At 47.2% G+C, this 22,044-nt stretch overlaps 2 protein-coding genes across 5 annotated transcripts in view; one reads left to right on the forward strand and one right to left on the reverse strand.

The window, feature by feature from the left end:
• Window positions 1-1,178, reverse strand: part of LOC133346119 (integrin alpha-6-like) — a 36,120-nt gene extending 34,942 nt beyond the window's left edge. For 2 of the 4 annotated variants that reach the window (XM_061557539.1, XM_061557542.1), the window contains exon 1: window positions 802-1,175. In XM_061557539.1, coding sequence (XP_061413523.1) covers window positions 802-965 — 164 coding nt within the window. In that variant the 5' untranslated portion in view covers window positions 966-1,175. Of the gene's footprint in view, window positions 1-801 lie in introns of all 4 variants that reach the window. The other 2 variants (XM_061557540.1, XM_061557541.1) reach the window with 2 other exon arrangements.
• Window positions 1,179-4,356: 3,178 nt separating this feature from the next.
• BLOC1S1 (biogenesis of lysosomal organelles complex 1 subunit 1) overlaps window positions 4,357-22,044 on the forward strand; it is a 28,390-nt gene continuing 10,702 nt past the window's right edge. Inside the window, exons 1-2 of the mRNA XM_061557543.1 lie at window positions 4,357-4,473; window positions 5,881-5,953. Of these exons, the coding sequence (XP_061413527.1) occupies window positions 4,413-4,473; window positions 5,881-5,953 (134 nt within the window). The 5' untranslated portion in view covers window positions 4,357-4,412. The remainder of the gene's footprint in view (window positions 4,474-5,880; window positions 5,954-22,044) is intronic.

Raw genomic sequence — 22,044 nt, forward strand, 5'->3', positions numbered from 1 at the left:
CACTGCATCTCCCAGGTATGTCTCGATCTCAGGTGTCCCACTGCATCTCCCAGGTGTGTCTATCTCAGGTGTACCACTGCATCTTCCAGGTGTGTCTCTATCTCAGGTGTACCACTGCATCTCCCAGGTGTGTCTATCTCAGGTGTACCACTGCATCTTCCAGGTGTGTCTATCTCAGGTGTACCACTGCATCTTCCAGGTGTGTCTCCATCTGAGGTGTACCACTGCATCTCCCAGGTGTGTCTCTATCCCCCGAGTGCGTCTCTATCTCGCAGGTCTGTCGCTATCTGCTCCACTCAGTGTCTGCACTCAGTGCAGGCATGTGGCTGCTGTCCTGCGTGTGCGTGCGCTACACTGCGTGTGTCCCGTGCTCTGTGTGTGGATGCTGTTCTTGCAGGTGTGTGTGTCTGCTGCCCTGGATATCTGCCTGCTCTCCCTGTGTGTGTGTCTGCTGCCCTGTATATCTGCTCTCCCTGTGTGTGTCTGCTGCCCTGTATATCTGCCTGCTCTCCCTGTGTGTGTCTGCTGCCCTGTATATCTGCTCTCCCTGTGTGTGTGTGTCTGCTGCCCTGTATATCTGCTCTCCCTGTGTGTGTGTCTGCTGCCCTGTATATCTGCTCTCCCTGTGTGTGTGTCTGCTGCCCTGTATATCTGCTCTCCCTGTGTGTGTGTCTGCTGCCCTGTATATCTGCTCTCCTTGTGTGTCTGCTGCCCTGTGTGTGCCTGCTGCACCTGTGTGTGTGTCTGTGTACGTGCTACCCGGCGCAGGTGTGCGGCGTGCAGTGCGCGCCCGCCACTCACACGCTCCGATCGATGGGATTCAGCTGCCGGTGCAGCGCCACGGAGAACCCGAAGAGGCTGCCCGAGTCGCCCTCCTTCACCACGGCAAGGCGCGTGTCCACGTTGAACGCGGCGGCCAGCGGCAGCAGCAGCAGCAGCGCGGACAGCGACGGGAGGGCGGCCATGGAGCAGACACCAGGAGGACGAGGATGATGATGAGGAGGGAGGAGGATGACGAAGAGAGGCTAGTGAGCCCGGAGCAGCTGTCCCGCGGGCTGTCCGGCTGTGTGTCTCCGCCCGTGGCGCTGTGACCGGGCTCGGTGGGAGGCTGTTCTCGCCCCGCCTCCACCGAGGCTCCCGTTCACGGCGTCACCACCGCAACCACCACACAACCACCCTCATTCACCACTCCTTCCCGGTGTCGCCATGGATGCGTCGTATCTTCCCCCCCCCACCACCACCACCATCACCACCCATCACCACCTACCCATCCACCGCCCCCGCATAAACATCAACCACCCGTCGTCATCTGTCGCACTCACTCACTGCCCCTCGCAGTGTCTGCTTGCCCGTGCCCAGCTGCTTGCTCTCACGTCGTAGCGCGGTGGCGCTGAGCTCCCCCCGAGGGCATGAGTCCACTGCAGATTCAGAGTTGGACGGTGAAGAAGGGAAGGAAGTGGTGGGGGGGGGGGGAGATCGACGGATTGTCTAAGGGATTAGCGCCCTGAGCCGGCAACCGCATCGGTTCACCCGAGTTCGAATCCGGGCCGCGACTGCTTCCCCGTGTGATGGAACTGGGATCTCGAGTGGAACTCGGTGATTGATGATCGAGAGGTCGCGACCGACTCCTTACCGCGTGCCCTTCTCGAACGCGGAGTGATGTCCTCGCTCTCTGCGAGAGATCGGAACGGACCCCTCCGTGGCATCATGAGTCGGAGAGGGATAGAAAAGAAAGTCAACGATTCGCTAGAGGGGTGAGGGTTAAAAGATACCGTAGCGTATTGAGTTTTTTGTTGTGTGCATCGTATTGAACGTGCACCCACGTGCGAACACACATTGCCATGGCGAATGTAACCACGCACATTTTAGTAATGGTCAGATGGCCGGGCTCGGAAAGAAAGCGTGAAGGGCAGTGGCTGTCCACGTGGAGGCGAGGACATGGGGATGAGGATGCTGAGCGCATGGGTGGCTCTCTTCGAGCGCATATACATTCCTTGTGTGGGGGGTTTATTTATCCATACTTCACCACTGCGGACGAGTGCGGGTTGAAGGGCGAACAGCTGCTGCACAACCCTCTGCTGTCCACAACGTAGCACCGTAGCAACCTATAACAGCTGTTACGCATATGGCTCTAGTGGTATTCACAGCTGAAGAGCAAGGCTGTCTATTTGAATGAAGATCGGTGCATGAGAGTTAATATTGGGAATTCCAGGATCACATTATCTGGATGCAGTGGTAGGTTGAATCAAGTGCAACTTAAGTCTAGATTTGAAGCTTTCGTGACTGCAAGGATTCATACTTTAAGGTTTTTTCGGTAAAGTCACGTAGGTAAAAAATAGTAAAATAATAATGAAGGATTTATTTATTAGCATTTATTATTTTATTATTTTTTACCTACGTGACTTTACCGAAAAAACCCAAGAGTATGCAACTTAAGTATCTATTAGTTATATCGGTCTACATCAGTGCAAATTAAGTGTAGTTGAGGTGCATTATGCCATAGGCCAAACGGAATTGCGCAGTCATTAGAGATGCGGGGAAGTGGTGGCTCAGTGGTGCCAGAAAGATGTGCATTACTTGATCATATTGGCACAAGACAGAAGTGGAAACAAATGACGAACTCTGCTTTGGACACTGACGGTGCTACCTTGCCCATGGATCACGACGATGATGCAGTCGAATGCGATTTTATTTAGCGAATGCTTTTACACAGAGCACAAGTTACACAAAACAAGTAATACTGGTAGGAACCTCCTGGCTACACCAGCCCACGCGGGATTATTGTGTCCGTCCGTCGTGCATCCAAAAATGGGAGGGGTGGGGCTTGGTGGAGAGGGGAGGGTGGGGATGGGCTGGGTGGGGAGGGTGGGGAGGGGCTGGGTGGGGAGGGTGGGGCTGGGTGTGGGGTGTGAGAGGTGGGGCTGGGTGGGGAGAGGCTGGTCACCCCGTGGTGCCCTTATAAAACTCAACGTTTAACCTACTCACGCCGGCTTGTGCCCGCCCTCACAGTCGGGCATATTTGCGGAATACACCACGCCGCCGTTGACCCTGGCCATTGACCGAGCAACCCAACGTTCCTACCAGCTCCCTCCGCAGGAATGTGTTTAAATGCACACAAATGTATGTCAACGTGAAGCGTGAGCGGACGTCACCCCACGTAGCCCACAAGAGACGTTGGCTCCACGTGTGACAGAAGCCTCCTTCAGCACGAGCGGAACAACAAAACTGCGCCCCGCCTCCTTGCTCCCCTCATTCACACACCCTGGGGTGGGGGGGGGCTTGTCGCCGCCGTAGTACGCCTCGACCATCGACGTTTGGGAAGCGGCCACCCATAACGTGCAACAGACCACGTGGTTCACTCTTGATTTGAAGCTTTCGTGGCTGCAGGAATCCATACTCTTTCTAGATTTCAAGCACTTTATGCAGCAAATCTGGCTGTGACGGTCCCACCTGATGACGGAGACTTGTGTTGCCTCCGAAACGTCGTGAGATTATTATTTTATTTTTATAAATTTTAATTTCATTTTTTTACCTACGTGACTTTACCGAAAGAACTAAGAGTATGAATCCATACTCTTTGGTTATTTCGGTAAAGTCACGGAGGTAGAAAAACTTCAGCAGTTTATTTTCTTGCTGTGGTTGTCCCACCTGATGACGATTGCTTGTGTTGCGATCGAAACGTCGTGATCTATTATTTTTCTACTTACGTGACTTTAGGGGCCGTCCATAAATGACGTCACGCACCTGGGGTGGGGTGGTCAGACATTTGTGACGATGTGTGACAAGGGGGGGGGGGGGGGGGGGTTGAGAAATGTGACGTCACATTAAAATGTGCAACTTTAAATTAATTTAAACAACACGTTCTACTTAATTAAATAGACTTTCTAATAAATGTTTTCTCCTACAACATCAGAGTGCAGCGCCACATTAAATACGCACTACAATGACAATAGTTTAAAGCGATTTGAAGCATGTTTTATTTGGGGGGGGAGGGGTAGAGCTTTATGACGTCATATTTGAGGGGGGGTCTGACTTTTTGTGACGCCGTGTGACGATGGGGGGGGGGAGTCAAAAATCGTCCAAAATCGCGTGACGTCATTTATGGACGGCCCCAAAGAACCAAAGAGTATAAACCACGTGGTGGTTGGGTTGCACGTGGAGTCGAGAACAGGTGGCGCCCACGTGACCACCCCCCCCAAACACCCCCCCCCTCACACTCTCACGCGCCAGGTGTCACGTGACGGCCGTCTTAGGGAAAAAGGGGGTGGGGGCGCTATTGCCCCCACTCCCCCCTCCCCCTCTCAACCCAGATCGAGCCAATCAGATGTCGCGCTGGCGGTCACGTGGCATTCTCGGTCCCGGAAGCGGTTGGAGCAGCAGCAGTAGCAGCAGGAGAAGAAGAAGAGGCGGCCATGCTGTCGGCTCTGCTGCGGGAGCACCAGGCGGGCCAGGCGGCGCGCAGAGAGGCGCAGGGTAACTTCCCCGGAGATAACAACACGGGGGTAACTGAGACACAGCAGGGTTAACCCGGGCAACTAGGAGCGTTACTCGCATCACGAACTCCCCCCCCCACACACACTCCCCCTCCCGGTAACCGGCGACGCCGGTCTCGTTCCGGGCACCCAAAGGACGGACTCACCCCCCCCCCCCCCAATGTCTGTCTTTGGTCAATTGCCGAACCCTGCCAACGTAGAGATCGAGACGTGTGCTGGGCTAGAGATAGAACGGCAGTGGTTAGTGCTGCATGGCGTGACCGCGAGAGATGTGGTGGGGGGGGTCCATCTAGCAGTGGATTGACCATGGCTGATGTGGTTCAGACGTGTTGCGGATTGGCCGTGCTGAGGAAATGCTCAAGACTTGTCCAGCCAAAGTGCCCATCAGTAGATGCTTACTGCGCCAGCATTGTGCCGCATTGAGCCAGCAATAATGCCTGCTATGGTTTTAACACGGTCAGTAAATGTAATTTTGCCCGCCGCATGGATAATAATTAACTGGAATTACAACAACCATAGAAGTATCTCCCCCCACCACGCTCACAGTTGCACGTGATCGAACGATGACTATCGCATCTGCCCACCTTGGCCCTCGCATGTCACTCACTCTGTTCTCCTCCACGCACTCTGCTCCAGTAACCCAAGACCCTGCTGTGGAAGGCCCACCACCATCAACTCGTTTAGTGGGAGAACCACAGTTCAAGCCCAGACTCTTTTAAAACTTTGCTTGACTGTCTCTATAACAATGTTACATGCAGCGTCGTGAGATGTGGTTGAATTCACACGCTGTGTCAATACAACTTATTTCGTGAATAGTTTGGTTCAAGGTTCATCTCAACCTCGGAGAAGGAGTCGAGCATTACGCACGTGTATGTTGTGTAATACTTCACATGATATATGAGTTTGGCAAGTGCAACTAATGTTTGGCAGCTGGTGCACAGTAAATGCCTTATAATCATGCCTCCAAATCTTTTCACATTTTGTAGAGTTGTCCCTGTTTTTATACTATGGCACGTTAACTACAGGCAAACCGTTGAAATTGCATACTGTAGCTGTAGTGGCAGTCAGTCCTCCACTCTCCTTATCTTAGCTGGAGGCACCCTCAAGTCCTGAGTGGCTGACTTGGCCGGTAGATGTTACGGTATTTCAACCAAACCCGACTGTACTGTGACCTCGCATGCTGGGATGCCTTGTGCCCTAATGGCCCATTTGACTTCGTGATATAAGGAGCTACAGTACTCGCAAGGACGAATGGGCACATTTTAACGCGATATTGTGTACGCATAAGATGTTAAAGTCCTAGGTTATATTGTAAAAAAATTACAAAATAACAAAGCCGAATGCTGGATATTGTCATTGTGCAATTTTTTGTGCAATTTCCCTACAGAGCATAGAAAAAAAGAGGCTGTGGCAGCAGCTATGCGTGTTGCGGATGCTATGGTTGATCAGCTTAATGTTGGGTAAGTGGCCAAGATGTTGTGACTTTTTACTGAACTGTCACACTTTTCCACAACGCGAATAGTGTGAATGTATGTCAATCTAATTTGTTCAATTTGATCTTCAGTCAATGTATCTTACGTCTCATTTTTCCTTTGTTGCAAACAGTGCATTGTGTTGTAAATAATGTATTTGCATATTCGTTTTAAAGTGCATTGAATTTCATTTTCATTGAGGTTTTTCATGGTCAGGACTATTGTTCAACAAAGTTATTATCAACAACTGGTGCAGTGACTTGAGTGCAATAATTTTGGCACTGGGTATATTATTAAGGGGGTTTGACATTCTTGGAGCGAATAAACGTTTCTGTGCATTTGGGCGTGAAATAACTTACGTCTGCCATCTCTCAACCGACATATAAAAACAAGTTTGCACTTTGTCTAAGTGCAGTTTCTACTGTTGTAAAGCGTATGACATTTAATAATCTGTTCTCCTCTGCATGCCTACCTGGGCTGCTGGGCCTGTCACTTGAACAGATGCCAATTACTGAGCTTTTGGGCAAGTACAATTCATTGATTAAAATCGATTGTAACATTTAGTTGAATGAAATCAATGAGACTGAACCCATGAGAAACAATACAAATGAGAAAGTGAAAATAAGCCAAAATATTAATGATAGAATTTGTGACCCTATGACTTTTGTGGTGGGGTTTGAGGATGATTGTTTAAAAGCCTAATGTTTATAATAATTTTCATGAAAATTTGTGGTTACTGCTGTTACTAGTTGCTTATGGAGATTAATGTATCAACTTAATATTTGACTCACGACTGGCATGTTGATGATAATAGGTTGTTTTTAATCTGATGTAATTCTATTGAAAATGAATTATGGAAATTGTCAAGGCCCTCTTCTCCAGTGACATTTCAGTCATGAATCACAATGGCTTTGTCAGTGAGAACACTTGCTTACTAGGAGGAGGAGGAAACGTTTTGTCCGTGGCAACTTCCTCATATGCTAGCATTGTGGCTCTGTTGAGAAAGTGCATCGCAGTTGGGAAGTTGCGAGTTAATTACTATTCAGGAGGACGTCAACACTGGTGGACATTTTCATAGAGTTTCCACCACCATAGGAATGTGGAATTCACAGCACTGGAGATGAGCAGCTCAATGGTCGTTTGAGCACTTTGATTTGATGTTATATTTTGGTCGTTTGAGCACTTAGACTTGACATTATATTTTTATGGATTTGGCTGACTTGTTCGTTACAACAAAGATCATATATAATTTAGCTAAAGAGCTTAGGGCAGCACTGGAAATTGTATTGTTGTGAAGATTACTCAAACATTACCATGATATTGCTTTCCATGCGATTATTGTGTTTCCTTTGCCACCGAAACGTGATTAAAAACATTTCATCTGCTAACAAGACAGTTTCCATGAAGCAATGTAGTGATAAGCATTTGGAATAGATAGAGGAAGTTCTACAGGAAGGGAAAACGGAAATAATTTAGAACGAGCAAGAAAATAAAACTCCAGTTTTATAATATACCGTATAATGCATCATGTATGTAACTAACTCTTGAACCATCAGTCACTTTTTTGTGTTGCTTATTTTATTGTATGTAGGAAAATAAAGTGAAAGTTTGTAGTAGTAGCAGTAAGTGAAATAGTGAGTGTCAGCCAAGCGGCAGAAGGTTACATTTATGATATGTCTGACACCTGTTCACTTTACACATGGAAGCTGCTTCGGGCTTGTTCAGTGGTTTGAGGTAATCTGTCTGGGAATGTAGAACACTAATATTGTAATTGCTACTGCATGGCCATTGTACAATTCATCCTATATATACTGCAGTTTACTGCACATTGATATAATCTCTTTGGCATTTTCTCTCACCACTTTATGCTGGTAATGTCCATGTTATGTTTTTTCCCTCAATATAATTTATTTATTATAATATTTTGAATGTAAATACATGTTTAGTAATTTACTATGTTTACATTGCATGTTTGGATTTACTTGGTGCTATTGTATAAGTCATCAGAACATTGTTGAGTGAACAGATTTACGTGTATTTCAAAAGTCTGTTAGGCTTAGGGATGATGTCTGCACATAACAAAGATTCTCTATGGCCTAACTCTTTCGTGATGCCATACAGGACTGTTATTAAAATATTTACTGACAATGGTGCACAATTTTATCGGAAATTAGTTTGAGTTGAATTGTTACATGGATTATCCCCTTGAGCCAGTTGCCTGGAAATGTGTGAGCTATTGTAGATGTCTGCTAACGGATTGTTACAAATCTCACTTCACTTGGCGAAAGCCAAACAAATGATCTCTTCTGTCCCAGACCAAGCTTTGATTCACGGCATTATTTTCCATTGTTCAGTAATTTATTTGTGTCACCAACCATTCCACCAGATATCATTTATTACAACTGAAGATGATGTAATTTGTTCATTTATGCTGCTTGATTTTTCAGTTTTGATAATGTTATAATGACATCATATTACGAATGCCTTGCACCAATTGGTTAATAAAAAAAGAGTATACGTTTAAATGAGCAATAGTGCGGTTGCAGCTGCCTGTGGTCTGGTAAAAGACCCCCTTCACATGCCTCCTGTGAGTGTGTTTATAAAGATAACTTGGTTCTACGTTCAATATCCTTGCTGATAATTTGTGAACGTCACTTCCTTCACATGCCTTTGTCAGGGCCACACAGGAGTTATCGCAACATATACAGAATAACTAAAACGTTGCAATTTGACACAAACTAATACGTAATGATCACATAAGTGGAATATGTAGCTCATTGGTGTAAGCAGATATTGCCATAGAAAGAATATGAAGTAAAATGTATTTTACATGAATAAATTGTTATAAAAGTGCTTCCTTATTTCAAGAGTACAGTTACGAACATGGAAGTTAGGTCTCGGGGTTCACTAATTATTTACTTCTACTTTGGATGAGGCAAACGCCTGTGTTTGCTTTTGTTTTAGCATATTTAGCCAAACAGAAGAAAAAAGGGAGACCAGATACATTGTTTTTGAGCACGGATCACTATAATCACATGATCTCTATGGTCCACGATAGAGGAGCAGTGGAAAAAGAGGTGCATAGGGGCCATGGATGGCAGCTGCCATGGCAACAACATCAACAACCCCATCCATGGCAATGGAGAGAGGAGACAGACACGGGGAGAAATACGGATATATACAGAGAGAGCAAGGCGGAGGGCGAAGGACAGACTTGCCAATTTATTATTGAAAAATATGCATTCAAAGTAAAAAAAATCTGCTTTGATTGAGGTTGCGCAATGCCTACCAAAGGCAGTTTAACACGTAGGCTTTTGCGACCAGATTGCGTTATTTATAAATGTGTCGCAACCCTCCACCACCCGACATGGCCAATCAGTAAAAAAAGTGTCATGTTGACAATACAAATAGTTCACTACTTTAGCCCACCGGTGTGTTGAAGAGTGGATCCACAACATTTACAATTTTAGTACGACAGTTCACTGGAAATTACATCCAGCATCTTCGAGCGATTTGCCAGATTTGTGAAGCCATCCACCTGCTTCTGGTCTTAAATAGTGCAGGGTGACGTTATCATTTTTGAACCCCATCACGTTTCGAGATCACAGGCAGAGGTGGGGGTGTAACCCCTTCACCTTCAATTAACTACCACTAAACTACGATGCAAAAAACTTATTGAGCTTGTGCCAGAGGCCCCGGGGAGACAGGTGTTTATGACGTCTCCCCAGAGCCAGGAGACTGAATCCTTACCCTTGGGGCTCCTCCAGAAACAACAAAAAGCAACTTCGGATTGCCACGTGGAATGTTCGAACACTCACTGTGGACCGGTACCGCCTGGATCTCCGTGGTATTCAGGAGGTCCGGTGGACCGGCTCTGGCTCTTGCCACCATGAGGGGTGGACAGTCCACTATTCGGGGCAGGAGACTGCCAAGCAACAGGGAGTGTCTCTTCTTCTGAACAAAAGAATGAAGGGGCGTGGGAGCATGGCGGTGAGGCGTGGGAAGCTGTAAGCCCCAGGCTACTTTGGACTCAACTTCCCATCAACCAGAGGCGAGGAGTGGTGGTCGTGGTTACTTATGTCCCCACCGAAGACGAACATCGGTGGAGGGATGCAGGCAAGGCCGATGAGTCATATGCATTCTATGACCTATCACAGGTGCTGGCTAAAGTGGCCCCTCGGGATAGAGTCATCTTGTTGGCTGACTTCAATGCCCAAGTTAGTCATGATGCTAGCGCCTGGTCTGGAATGATTGGAAGACATGGGCCAGATCAGCTCAATAACAACGGTAGGAGGCTGCTAGATTTTTGTGCAGCCCCATGGGCTTGTAATTACCAACACGCTGTTCTGGCATTGGTGCATCCACACAACATCATGGATGCATGCCGGGTCCAAGCAAGAACATTTGCTGGACTACATAGTGACGGAACATCGGATGCGGGCCCATGTCCTTGACACCAGGGCCTACCGTGGAGCTGATCTGCCCACTGACCATCGAATTGTTATCTGTAAGATGCACCTGCCATTCTTCCACTCCGGTGGTGGGTGTACACCCAGGACCCCATTCAAACCCATAGTGGCATGGTCTCAGCTAGCTGATGAAAGTTGCAAGTGAGAATTTCATCATCGCTTGCGGCTGGGGTTGGCATCGTCCCCCACTCCTGATGTTGAGGGGAAATGGGCGAGGTTTAGGACTGTGGCTCATGCAGCTACAATGGCTGCTTTGGGTTCACGGTGCAGACCTCTTCAGAGACCCTGGCTGACAGAGGTGTTCAGGCTGGATGAGAAAAAAGCGACAGGCCCACTCTCATCGTCTACAGCATCCCACGTCAGAGTACGAGGAGGCTTACCGCAGCCTTCGCTTGGGGGTTCGGAGAGCCGTGAGGCGCTGCAAGGATGGTGGGTGGTCGCGGGTTGCTGAGGAGATGGAGTCTACCTCAACGGCAGATCACAAATCGCTCTTTAATTCCTTAAAAAGTAACCTGCAGCGCCACACCTATTACCATCATTAGGGGAAAGAACGGTGATCCAATCTCCGACCCCCAGGAACAGGTTTGCAGATTTGCTGAGCATTTCTGCCGGGTCTTGGGGGAGGGGAAATCCCTCAGCCTGGAAAACGTCGTGGGACAAAGTGGGGATGACCCTGCTGAGGCTGGGGTGCCTCAAATATTGGAAGAAAAAGTTAACCCTGTCAGTGGCTGGCTGAGGTGCCATCTGTTGAGGAAGTACCGACGGCGATTCGGAGCTTGAGATCAGGAAAGGCACCAGTCAGAGATGATCTCCCAAGATAAATGCTGAGGGAGGGTGGCGTTTGTGCACAGACTGCCCTACATGACATTATAACAGTCTGGACCTCTGGAAGGGTTCCGCAGGATTGGAAGGATGCCCTGGTGGTCTCCCTCTTTAAGAAGGGGGACCGCACATACTGTAACAACTACAGGGGCATCTCACTTCTGTGTGTGCTGCAAAAGGTCCTGGCAAGGATTATTCAACATCGCCTTGCCAGGCAAGGATTATTCAGGCAAGGATTATTCAACATCGCCTTGCCAGACACTCTGAGGAGAGGCTTGCGGGGCCCCAATGTGGTTTCAGGAAAGGGCGGTCCTGCACAGATGCCATATTTTCTGTCCTACTGCTACAGCAGATGTGTGGAGAATTCCAACAAAACCTACATCTCTGCTTTATTGACCTGGTCAAGGCCTATGATACCATCAGTAGGCCTGGGCTCTGGGTTGTTCTTCGTGCTTTCAGAGTCCCTGACCCACTGCTCACGATCATTAAGGACCTTCATGATGGTGAGCGGGCCCGGGTAAAACTACGTGGCCGGGAGTCTTGAGCCATTGCCTATTCACTTTGGGGTGCAACAGGGATGTCCTCTCGCTCCCACATTATTTAACATCTATTTCGACCACGTAGTTTGTGAAGCGTTCAATAGCTGTACTGGAGGAATTTCCATCTGGTACAGATACAATGGGAGGCTGATCGATGCCTGGGTGCGGTCAAGGGATGGCTGCCTATAGCTCAACCATGTTATGTTTGGCGATCTGGTAATTGCTGCTCACTCAGAAGGAGGCGTTGGAGGCGCTGCTGCTGAGCATGTAGCTTGCCACTAAGAGGTGGGGACTTACCATCAGCCCCACCAAAACTAAGCACCTGCCTGGGTATTTTGTACCATCGAACACTCCACCCCCACAACTCCCAATTGGTGATTGGGCAGTTGTGGAGAGAGTGGAGAGTTTCCCATACCTGGCAGGTGCTGATGACCGGCTCCGGTTTGACAGCAGAGGTCTCGCTGAATCAGTCAAGCAGCATTATCTTTTTATCGGAAGCTACCTGGTCTGTCGCTCCGCACGAAGCTTCAGGTCTTCTCGGCCACAGTCATTCCCTCCTCTACGCTTGCGAAACGTGGACCCCCCTAATGGAATATCTTCGCCGGTTAGAAACATTTAGGCGGGCTTGTGTGAGGAGCTCACATATCCTTGAAATATCTGGACAAAGTCCCATTGGTGAGCTCCGACAGGCAAGGCTACGTTGGCTGGGTCATGTAGCCCGCATGCCCAGCCACCGCATGCCTAAACAGCTTTTGTTCGGCCGAATCGAGGGGGCTAAACGGGCGCAGCACGGGCTAGAGAAGAGATTAAGTGATGTGGTACAGGAGGATGTGGAGCTGAGTGGGCTTGCCGATGACTGGTACCAGCGGTGTCAAGATCGGCCTTTGTGGAGGAGGCTCGTGAAGGACGCTCCTGGGCAGTTGGAGGCAGTCGCCCTCCAACAACAACGGAGGGGGGAGGAGCGACGCTCACAACAAGGAGCGGAGCACCGGGTAGTTAAAGCACAGCCAGTTAGCACAGTAGGGGGCACAGGTGGTGTATCAGCCAGTCATCTCAGTCGACCCGTGGCACCTGGGTCTTCCCCGTGACCTGCCAGTGGGCGTTCGACACTTTACGTGGCCTCAACGTGCATATAGCCTGGCACAAGCATCGTGGTGACGTCACCACCACCTAGTGGCGAATGGCGGTTGTTGTATGCAATTATGTAATAGATCAGTAATCGGCCACTTAGCATGTGACCCACCTGTAAGAAATTGCAATATGTGTTGCGTATACCTACTGCAATCACCCAGGAATGTCTGTCCTTAACGCTCGTTACGTCACTCCACATCGACCAGCCACCCTCATTAATAATCATCAGCAGGTCACTCCACATCGAACAGCCCCCCTCATTAATAATCATAAGGTGATGTCCTCCAAATGGACATCCCCTCCCCCCATTCATAATGATTAGCGGCTGACGTCACTCCACGTGGGGGGCCGAGGCACCTCCTCCCCCCCTCCTCGGCGTCAACTTACAACCCTCACTACAAGGCAGAACCCTCACGTCACGCGATCTCCGTAACGCTATTGAGACATCAAAGTAAAAAGGATGTCATGATGAACAAGGGATTATAGCCTTAAAATGAAATAGGTCTGTGTCACCGCGCCCTTACAAATTGCACACGAATGGATGCAATGAATATCACGTCGCGGTCTGCTTTTCGCTTGCAAGTTTCAGATTTACTGCAATACACCCGTCCTTGGACGGGCAAAAGGCTAGTTACTTAATATGCTTCCAGACGTATTAATAAGTAAATTACTGGCCAAGACTAGTTAGAGAATCAATCGATATTGAGAAGAATTCGAATAATTTCAACCGCTGTGATAGCTACAGACTCGGCGCACATTTACAAATAACGCGATCTAACCCAAAAAACCTTTATTATGAACCGACCAAAGGCATTGGTATTTGACTGAATATTTTAAAAAAAGTATTATTAGGTTTACTTCTAGTTCTGACGTTATTCCACAATGTTTTATTAAAGCCAAAGTGATCTGCATGAGGAATCTACATGAGAAATGTGTCATACGTGAATCCAACTTCCATGCAATATTACAGGATATCGGATATTGTTCCCAGTAGCAGACGTTACAGCAGTGAGCATTGATGACTATACTGTACTGATGAGTCTTAATTTTGACGAAACCGGTCCACAGTTGACTTTCACTGCATCCGTCACATTTGCTCAGATTTATTTTTCATGGTGATCTAAGACGAGAGGACCACAATGCCCTTCCTTGGGTTTTTTTGCATATGCACAATAGCTGTCTGCTTTTTATAACTTTCTGTATCTTGTTTGAAAGGTATAGTGTACAGATTTTGGTATTTTTGCATTTCATTTTATTGCCAAATGTTTGGTAACCTTTTTGGGGCTTATTCGTTTCCAAAGCTTCATTTAAACCAACATGGTTTTACTCTACTGGCTTTCATTACCCTTTCTCTCTACAATGTAGCCTCTTCCAAATATGGTAAAAAAAAATTGCAAATGTTCACCAAGTCAATAAAACAATTTTCCCTGCAGACCGTTTAATGAGGGCTTTGTTTGTGATGCCAAAAGTTCTGGGGAAAAATCTAGTTGAAATCAATGTAATCAATACATAACCCTTCATTAACTTACATCATTATTTTCCCAAGGCCACAGGGGTTATTTGTGAAAATCTTCACTCTGTTGTAACTTGTATCCCTGGAGTCCTACCATGAGGCGAGTGTGTGACCTCGTGGTAAGTAAATAAACACGATCGTCGCTGTAGTGTTGGTTTGGACGATGCAGCATAATGCTGCAATTGCTTAAAATTACCAAATGAGTTTCAAGTTTGATGAAAAAAAAATGCTGTACATGATTCAATAGTACAGGCAGGTGGGCATGGGGGGGATCCTTTGGGATAGATTGTCTGTTTGCCATTGATAGTACTGTTCTGAAGAAAAGTTTGGGATGCAAAGTATTCACTGAACCCAAGCGTCACGTGGTAAATAAGTTGCTGTAAATGAGTGAGGCCTACATTCCTAAAGATGTTTTAATTGCTAAGAGTTTTAAAATATACAGTCCTGTCACCGACACTGCAGTGGGTTATTGTGAGAAGCAGCTATTTTTACGATTGTAAAGTTGATTAAGATGCCACTTTGTGACAAGCATCTGGTGCATATTTCATTGAAGCACACTGCTGTTAGTCTGAGGTACGCATGTGATTGCTCCGGAATGCTTCACACTCTTAGGCGTGTTTACGGTGTAGTCAGTCTACCATTGTTCATAGAGGAAGAACACGTAAATAGAAAGTTCGGTAAAGAGCCTACTACGTATGCCGCCGGCTCGGTCATAAATCTCCCGTCGAATTTGCATCCGAGTTTATGGGTTGACTAAATGGAGCCTGGTTATGGTATGGGACCGTGAACGCCGTGGGAGAGATTCATTGAATTCAAGTGAACGTGCGACTGCTGAACTTGAGCGGTACGCGTGTGTCGCCAGCTCGCCGAGCCAAGCGGCATTGTCCACATGCACACTGTACCGTCGTTCTGTGGCGCTTTGTTGGCAGGTGGGTGGAGTGGTGGGTGGGTGTGGGGGGGATGGTGGGGTGGGTGTGGTGGGTGGCGTGGGTGTGGGGGTGGGTGTGGTGGGTGGCGTGGGTGTGTGGGGTGGTGTGGGTGGGTGTGGGGTGTGGTGGGTGTGGGTGGGTGGATGTGGGTGGGTGTGGGGGGGTGGTGGGGTGGGTGTGGTGGGTGGTGTGGCTGTGAGTGTAGGGGTGGGTGGGTGGATGTGGTGGGGTGGGTGGGTGTGGGGGGGTGTGGGTGGGTGATTGGTGGGGTGGGTGGGTGGAGGCAACGGGCAGCAGACCAAGACGGCAGCGCCCTGCACTGTCCCTCGCTAACTCTCGTTGCCACAGGAACAGCATGCGAAGCTGCGTGTGTGTGTGGCTGATGCGTGAAATGTGGACCCCTCTAATGGAACATCTGCGCCGATTTGAAAATTCAGGCTGGCATGCCTACGATCTATCCTGGGTTTAACCAGGCTGGATTGTGTGAGGAGCTCACAAATCCTTGAAAGATCTGGACACATTCCCATCAGTGAGCTCCGGCAGGCAAGGTCATGTAGCCCGCATGCCCAAGCAGCTAGTGTTTGGCCGCATAGAGCGGTTATATGGGCATGACATGGGCTGGAGAAGAGGTGGACTAATGCGGTACAGGAGGATGTGGAGCTAAATGGACTTGCTGACGACTTGGACCAGCGTTGTCAAGATCGGCATCTATGGAGGAAGTTTGTGAAGGACGCTACTGGGCAGTTGGAGCCAGTGGCCTTCCAGCAACAACGGAGGGCAGAGGAGCGATGCTCACAACAACGAGTGGACTGCCGGGCAGATAAAATGTAGCACGTTGTTACAGCTGGTGCATCTTTCAGTCATCTCAGTCGGCCAACCCATGGCACCTGGATCTGTCCTAAGACCTTTCAGCGAGCCTTCCACGTGGCCTCAAAGTGTGCCTGGCCTGGCACAGGCGCTGTGGTGATGTCACTTGGTAGCGAATGATGGATATTGGATGGTTTCTCCCCCTCCGAGTGTTCACTCAAAGAATATTCAATGAGAAAGATGGCAATCAAGAGTGCTGTCCCAATGAAATTCCAAGTTTTTTTTTACAATATGCAATAATACGAGTGCTCTTGACTTGCCCAGGTTAAAGGTTCAATGAGTCTGACTTTCTTTTTGCAACGCGAAGACTTTTTTAAAGAGAGTCTTGCAATGGGGATGTTTGGACAATTCTTTTCGTGGGTTTTCTTTTGCATGCAGGGGGGAACCTACTTGCCCAGAGAAATGCCACTCGTGACGAGTGGCTAACGCTCGGTGCTCCTCGAAGAGACATTCAAGAATCCATTGCTGCATTTCCATCTCTTCCTGGTCATTTTACATCCCAAAGCTTGAAATGTTTATATTCCCAGGCAGTCTCAACCAAGTACTAGCCAGGCTCAAGCTTGCTTGGCTGCTAAGATCTGAGAAGGTCAGGTGCATTATTAATGTGATTTAGTCTTATCCCTGATATATATTTGTTCAGTTTATTTATTTAATTTGTGTAAGTGCACAAAGCAACAGCGTAATGGCTGTAGTCCCTGATCGTTATCGATACATTCTGGTTTGATTGTAACATTACATGGTAGTATTGTGTTTCTTTAATAATGGCATTACGTTTAATGTTTGCTATCATGATTGTTATTTATTATTATATTTTTTTACTCATAAAAATCACACCAAGTCTAACGACTCTTGTTTTAGGAGGGTCTCTTGCCAAGTGGTCACAGTAGGCGGTGATGCTCACCATGTATATTCCAGCTGAGTAATTTAAAATAACATAAAGAACATCGATTTTTTTGTTACATAGAATTATTGGTGCATTGAATAAGTAGATTGTAATAGTCTTACGAGTGTGCACCACCAGTGTGAGTGCATGAGTGGGTAGTGATAGAAACAGCAGGGCATGAGCCAAATCCTGGGGTCTGTGGCTGCCACAGTCCGGGTCTGGTTTCACATTTGTCTCTTCATGAGCAGCTGCTTGAGAAAGAGACAGCTGTCTTATCCTGAGTCAGAGGTAGAAACTGTGCACAGTGTAAGCTATGTGCACTAATGCTTAGCTTTGGTTAATGCGAGAACGCCTTTACCATTATTCAGCACTAAATAAAGAATTAGGTTACGAGCTCTTCTATTGCCTTGTGTGTTTTCTCTCGAGTTTAGAACTCATTGCCCTGGTGTAGCACCTGGCGTTGGTTGTGTGACAGCAGTGCTGTTTCATGAGGTGCGCGGACCAACTGCCAGACATTCCGCGTGCTCAGTGTTACCAGCTGCTCGGGGATAAATGCCGAAGACGTTTTAATGTGTAGAGTGGCTTCAGAGTGTTATTGGTAAATGAAGTGTGGCATTCCTTGAATTTCCCAATGCACGACGGCATATTGTATTCACGGCAGACTTCTTCCTCCAGCTTGGCGAGAACTGTAATGGGCGCAGGGTGGTCATTGAGACGCTTTGGTTTTTAATATTCCAAATTAATGTTCAAAGTGTGTTTTCAAGCAGTGCGTAGTGAATATATGGATGAAATAAATGGACACTCACACAGAATGGGGCCGAGGCTGAAAATGGGCAAGGAAGAAGCGTGGAGAGTTATACATGTTGGGAATTGCATTGAGACGAAAAACACTTGGATCGGAGAACAAACACAAATTAGAGGCATATCTTGACTGGTAAGGAAAATTAGTTGGTTTAGGTGATACACGACAAGAAATGTTGGTAATTGATGGTGGAGACTGGTGATAGAATATCAGCCAAAGGAGGGAGCTTGCCCAGGAGTTACAACCGTGACAAAGCTGGAGTAATGAGATCTGCTTTGATGCCGGAGCCAGATGATTTATGCCATTGCAAGATCATGAAACACCGTGAGGGATGATGCCTATGTAAATGTAAGGAGAGCTTCAGCAGCAGGATAGATCATTGGAGATGATAATGATTAGTATAATGTAGATACATGCACTGATAGCTTGGAATGTTGATGACATTTCTGCATTGAAATCATTTGTTTTATGCCAGGCATGCTAAGCATTTCAAAGTGACTTACATTTCTATAATCAGTGGGGGGAGCTTAAAATGAGGATTTCAAACTGCCAGCTGTCACTGCTCTTTACTCTGATGCAAGACATGTTGACCTAAAATGACTCGTGCAGTCCACACTTTAGCCTGAAACCTGCTCACATTTTAAGCCATCGCCATACAGTTTCGTATTCGACATTATGTAAAAGTTTTTTACTTGACAAAAAATACAATTTTGCTTCATGAAAATGCTTCTGGCACGAGTGATGGAGATGGGTAGCAGTGTTCACGTGGGCCCTCTCATTGGGGCCCGCTTACCGGTGTGGCACAGGCAGCAGACTACTGGTCACCCAGGCACTCTCTTTCCCCAGAACAACCCAGTGTTGAGCCACACAGAGGGCTCCCAGAGCCCTGCACGTCTGCACAGTGAAGCACATAGTGGCGAAAGCATATTGCTTACTCACTGATGATAGTTTTGTTCCATTGTCAGATTTTAATTTTCTCTTTGTTTATAACTTTGGAATTTATTATCATGGAGACAGTTTTATGAATTTCAACGTGAAATTTTAGGCACATTTACTTCCTATTTGTCTTGTGCAGTGTCCTAGAAAGGCAGAATATTTTTTTGATAAACAAAACGTATACAGGAATTCGTGGTGTGTGCTGGAGCCTGTGGGGACAAAGGAAGGAGCTACTGGAGCTTTATTGCAACCTTCCCACTGCTAGAATGTGATTGTGTGGGAGGCGATGGTGTGTGAATACTTGAATATTGACCTGTGACCATGCGAAAGGGGAGTGTGTGATGGAGCTGTAGTTATATATGTGGGGAGCGGTAGTGTAACGGGTAGCGAGCTGCGCTACGAACACAGCTCCAGGGTTCGATTCTCCCTCATGGTCAGCACCAGTGGCGATTATTTGAACCGGTCCTAGGTCGACTCGGCCTCAAATGAGTACCTGGTGTGGTGTGCAAACATCGCCACTGGGGAGACAAAGGCGGCCAGGCGTGGTGTTGGCCATCCGCCCCCTCGTGTGCTGTGCCGGTCTTCATAGGTGCTCGCTAACATCACTTTCCCCAACAGTCTGTTGAGGCTATGCAGGGGATGTTTGTTTTTAATTTTATATTTGAGCAGCAGCAGCAGCCAACAAAGTAAACCATTAATGAGGAAGATGAACTGATTAAAAAACACAGCTGTTACGAGACTGCATCCCCCACAAAGTAATCAAATTTAATCCTAACAATCGATTTGTATGTTGTGCCAGGAGTCAGGAGTGGTTTGGAGGTGGTTGACATTTCATCTGTGTGTTCTTTTGTGGAAGGCTCTTTAATACTGTCCATAGTTTATTTCATCTGGTCCAGAAGCTTTCGCTTTTTTATACTTCTGAAGAGCAGTGCTTGCTTATTCACACGTGACATCTGGAACCTTTTCTTCACTTGACAAATTATTCGATTCCTGAGATATATATTTTCGTGATCGAGATCTGCATAAAATACCTAAAGTGGTTTTAAGATTATGTTTCATGCGTTATGGTTCAACGTTGCTTTTTAAGGGCTACCATTTGTGAATCGGCAGTCATTAACATCCTTTGTGCTGTTTCCATGCTCCCATGAAAACAATGGAAATAAAATGCAGGAAATGATTGAAGAGCTGAACAAAGAAGGCAGCAAAGTGAGGCTAAAGATAAATATGGGCAAAACAAAAGTTGAGTACAATACGTTCACAAAACAAAATAAAATGTGTTTGAAGGACACATGGAAAACACAACAGAGATTGTATACTTTTGGCAATCATTGATCGAAATTCATTCATTAATAGTGGGAGTGAGAACTGGTTATGGAGTGCTTTTGGAAAACTGCACTGGATTATAATTATCAAAAGCAACTTACTAATGTGCCTAAAGTAGAACGTTTTCAAGGAGTGCATATTACCTGCCCAACATGAATGGAAAACGTGAACACTGATGAAGAAAATGGAACAATCTAAAAATGATTGGAAGAGGTATAAAGAGGTTCCCACTTGGAATTACACTGATAGAAAGCAGGAACACATGGATCGGAGCACAAACACAAATTGCAGACATCATTGACGTTACGTAGATGGGGAGTGGGCAGGACATGTCATTAGATTAGTACTGGTAGGAACCCACTGATTCCACCAGCCCACAGGGGATTATTGTGTCCGTCCGTCGTGCAGGGAGGGGCTGGGTGGGGAGGGGCTGGGCGGGGCTGGGTGGGGAGGGGCTGGGTGGGAGGGGTGGGTCTGGGTGGGGAGGGGAGGGGCTGGTCACCCTGTGGTGCCCTTATATAACTCAACGTTTAACCTACTCACGCCGGCTTGTGCCCGCCCTCACAGTCGGGCATATTTGCGGAATACACCACGCCGCCGTTGACCCTGGCCATTGACCGAGCAACCCAACGTTCCTACCAGCTCCCTCCGCAGGAATGTGTTTAATGGCTGATGGACAAGTGTGGTTCTGAAATGTCACCCAAAGGCAGGAACACATTTCAGAGAAAACACGCCAAGGAGATGGGAGGGATGAGATCAGCTCATGTGCAGGAGGAAGTTGGATTGTGACATTGCAGCACCTGAGGGTGATGAGATGGGGAGGCCTTCATCCAGCAGTGATGACTGTGGTGGTTGGTGCAGTGCTATGCAGTCCCTGCGACCTATTTCATGAGCTTGACATGTGCACCATTCGCAGTTTGAATCACTACCTTGCATGGCCTCCTAGTTTGACCTGAGCGAGCTCAAAGTGGTGCCGTCTCGGCAACACGTAGAGAAGACCGGCAACTGAGAATGCTGCTGGCTACACCACCCTGTTCCATTTCCATATAAGGCTTAATAGTTGCTCACGCACAAAATTAGCCAAATAATTTCACCAGGCTAAAAATGGGGGTGTCCATAAAGTGCATCCAAAAATGCACTATAGTGTAACTGTATGTGTAGCATGAATGTACTGTACTTGAATTGTCGGCACAACTGCTGCTAGTGACCACCACTTTATAAAGAAGGATCTTGAGTTCGGTGTAATGGTGAACGAAATCGTGATGGGCACCAGGGTGGTGTGATGCTGAATGAACTTGCAATACAGACCTTGAAAATGAGCAGCATTTGTAGTCTGGCCTAGTCTCATAAATAGGTTAGAGAAATGCATTATCACTGTCGTATGTGTAAGCGTAATTTACCTTCCCAGAATTCCTAAAGTTGACCTCGCTGTAATTGATAGTGACAAAGAGTGTTGTGCGCTTTCTAAACGCAGTCGGTCAGAGGTAATCTAATCTGCCCAAGAACACATTCCACTAAAACCAGTTTTTTCTCATTATTTCACCAGAGATAAATGGCACAGTAAAGAACGCTACATTTAATAGATCATTTTGCTTAATGCCATGGTCAGAATCGGATAAATCTTTATTTAGACTGGGGGAATCCGATGAGCTATGAAGCTCTTTTTCACAAATGTCCAGTAGATTCACACCGATGGTAAATCGGTGTGCCTTTCACACCCCTTTTTCATGCATTTCACTAGTTATATGACATAGTGTTGTGTTCGTTAAGCTATCGTTGAATCGTTTTGCCAAATTAGTTGACCAGGGCTACACGGAGCACCAACCCTAAGTGAATCACAAGCGAGATCCTCTCTTGTGTATGAG

This window comes from Lethenteron reissneri, chromosome 23, assembly GCF_015708825.2.
Source record: "Lethenteron reissneri isolate LAM-NWPU_2019-01 chromosome 23, ASM1570882v1, whole genome shotgun sequence".
Lineage (NCBI taxonomy): Eukaryota > Metazoa > Chordata > Hyperoartia > Petromyzontiformes > Petromyzontidae > Lethenteron > Lethenteron reissneri.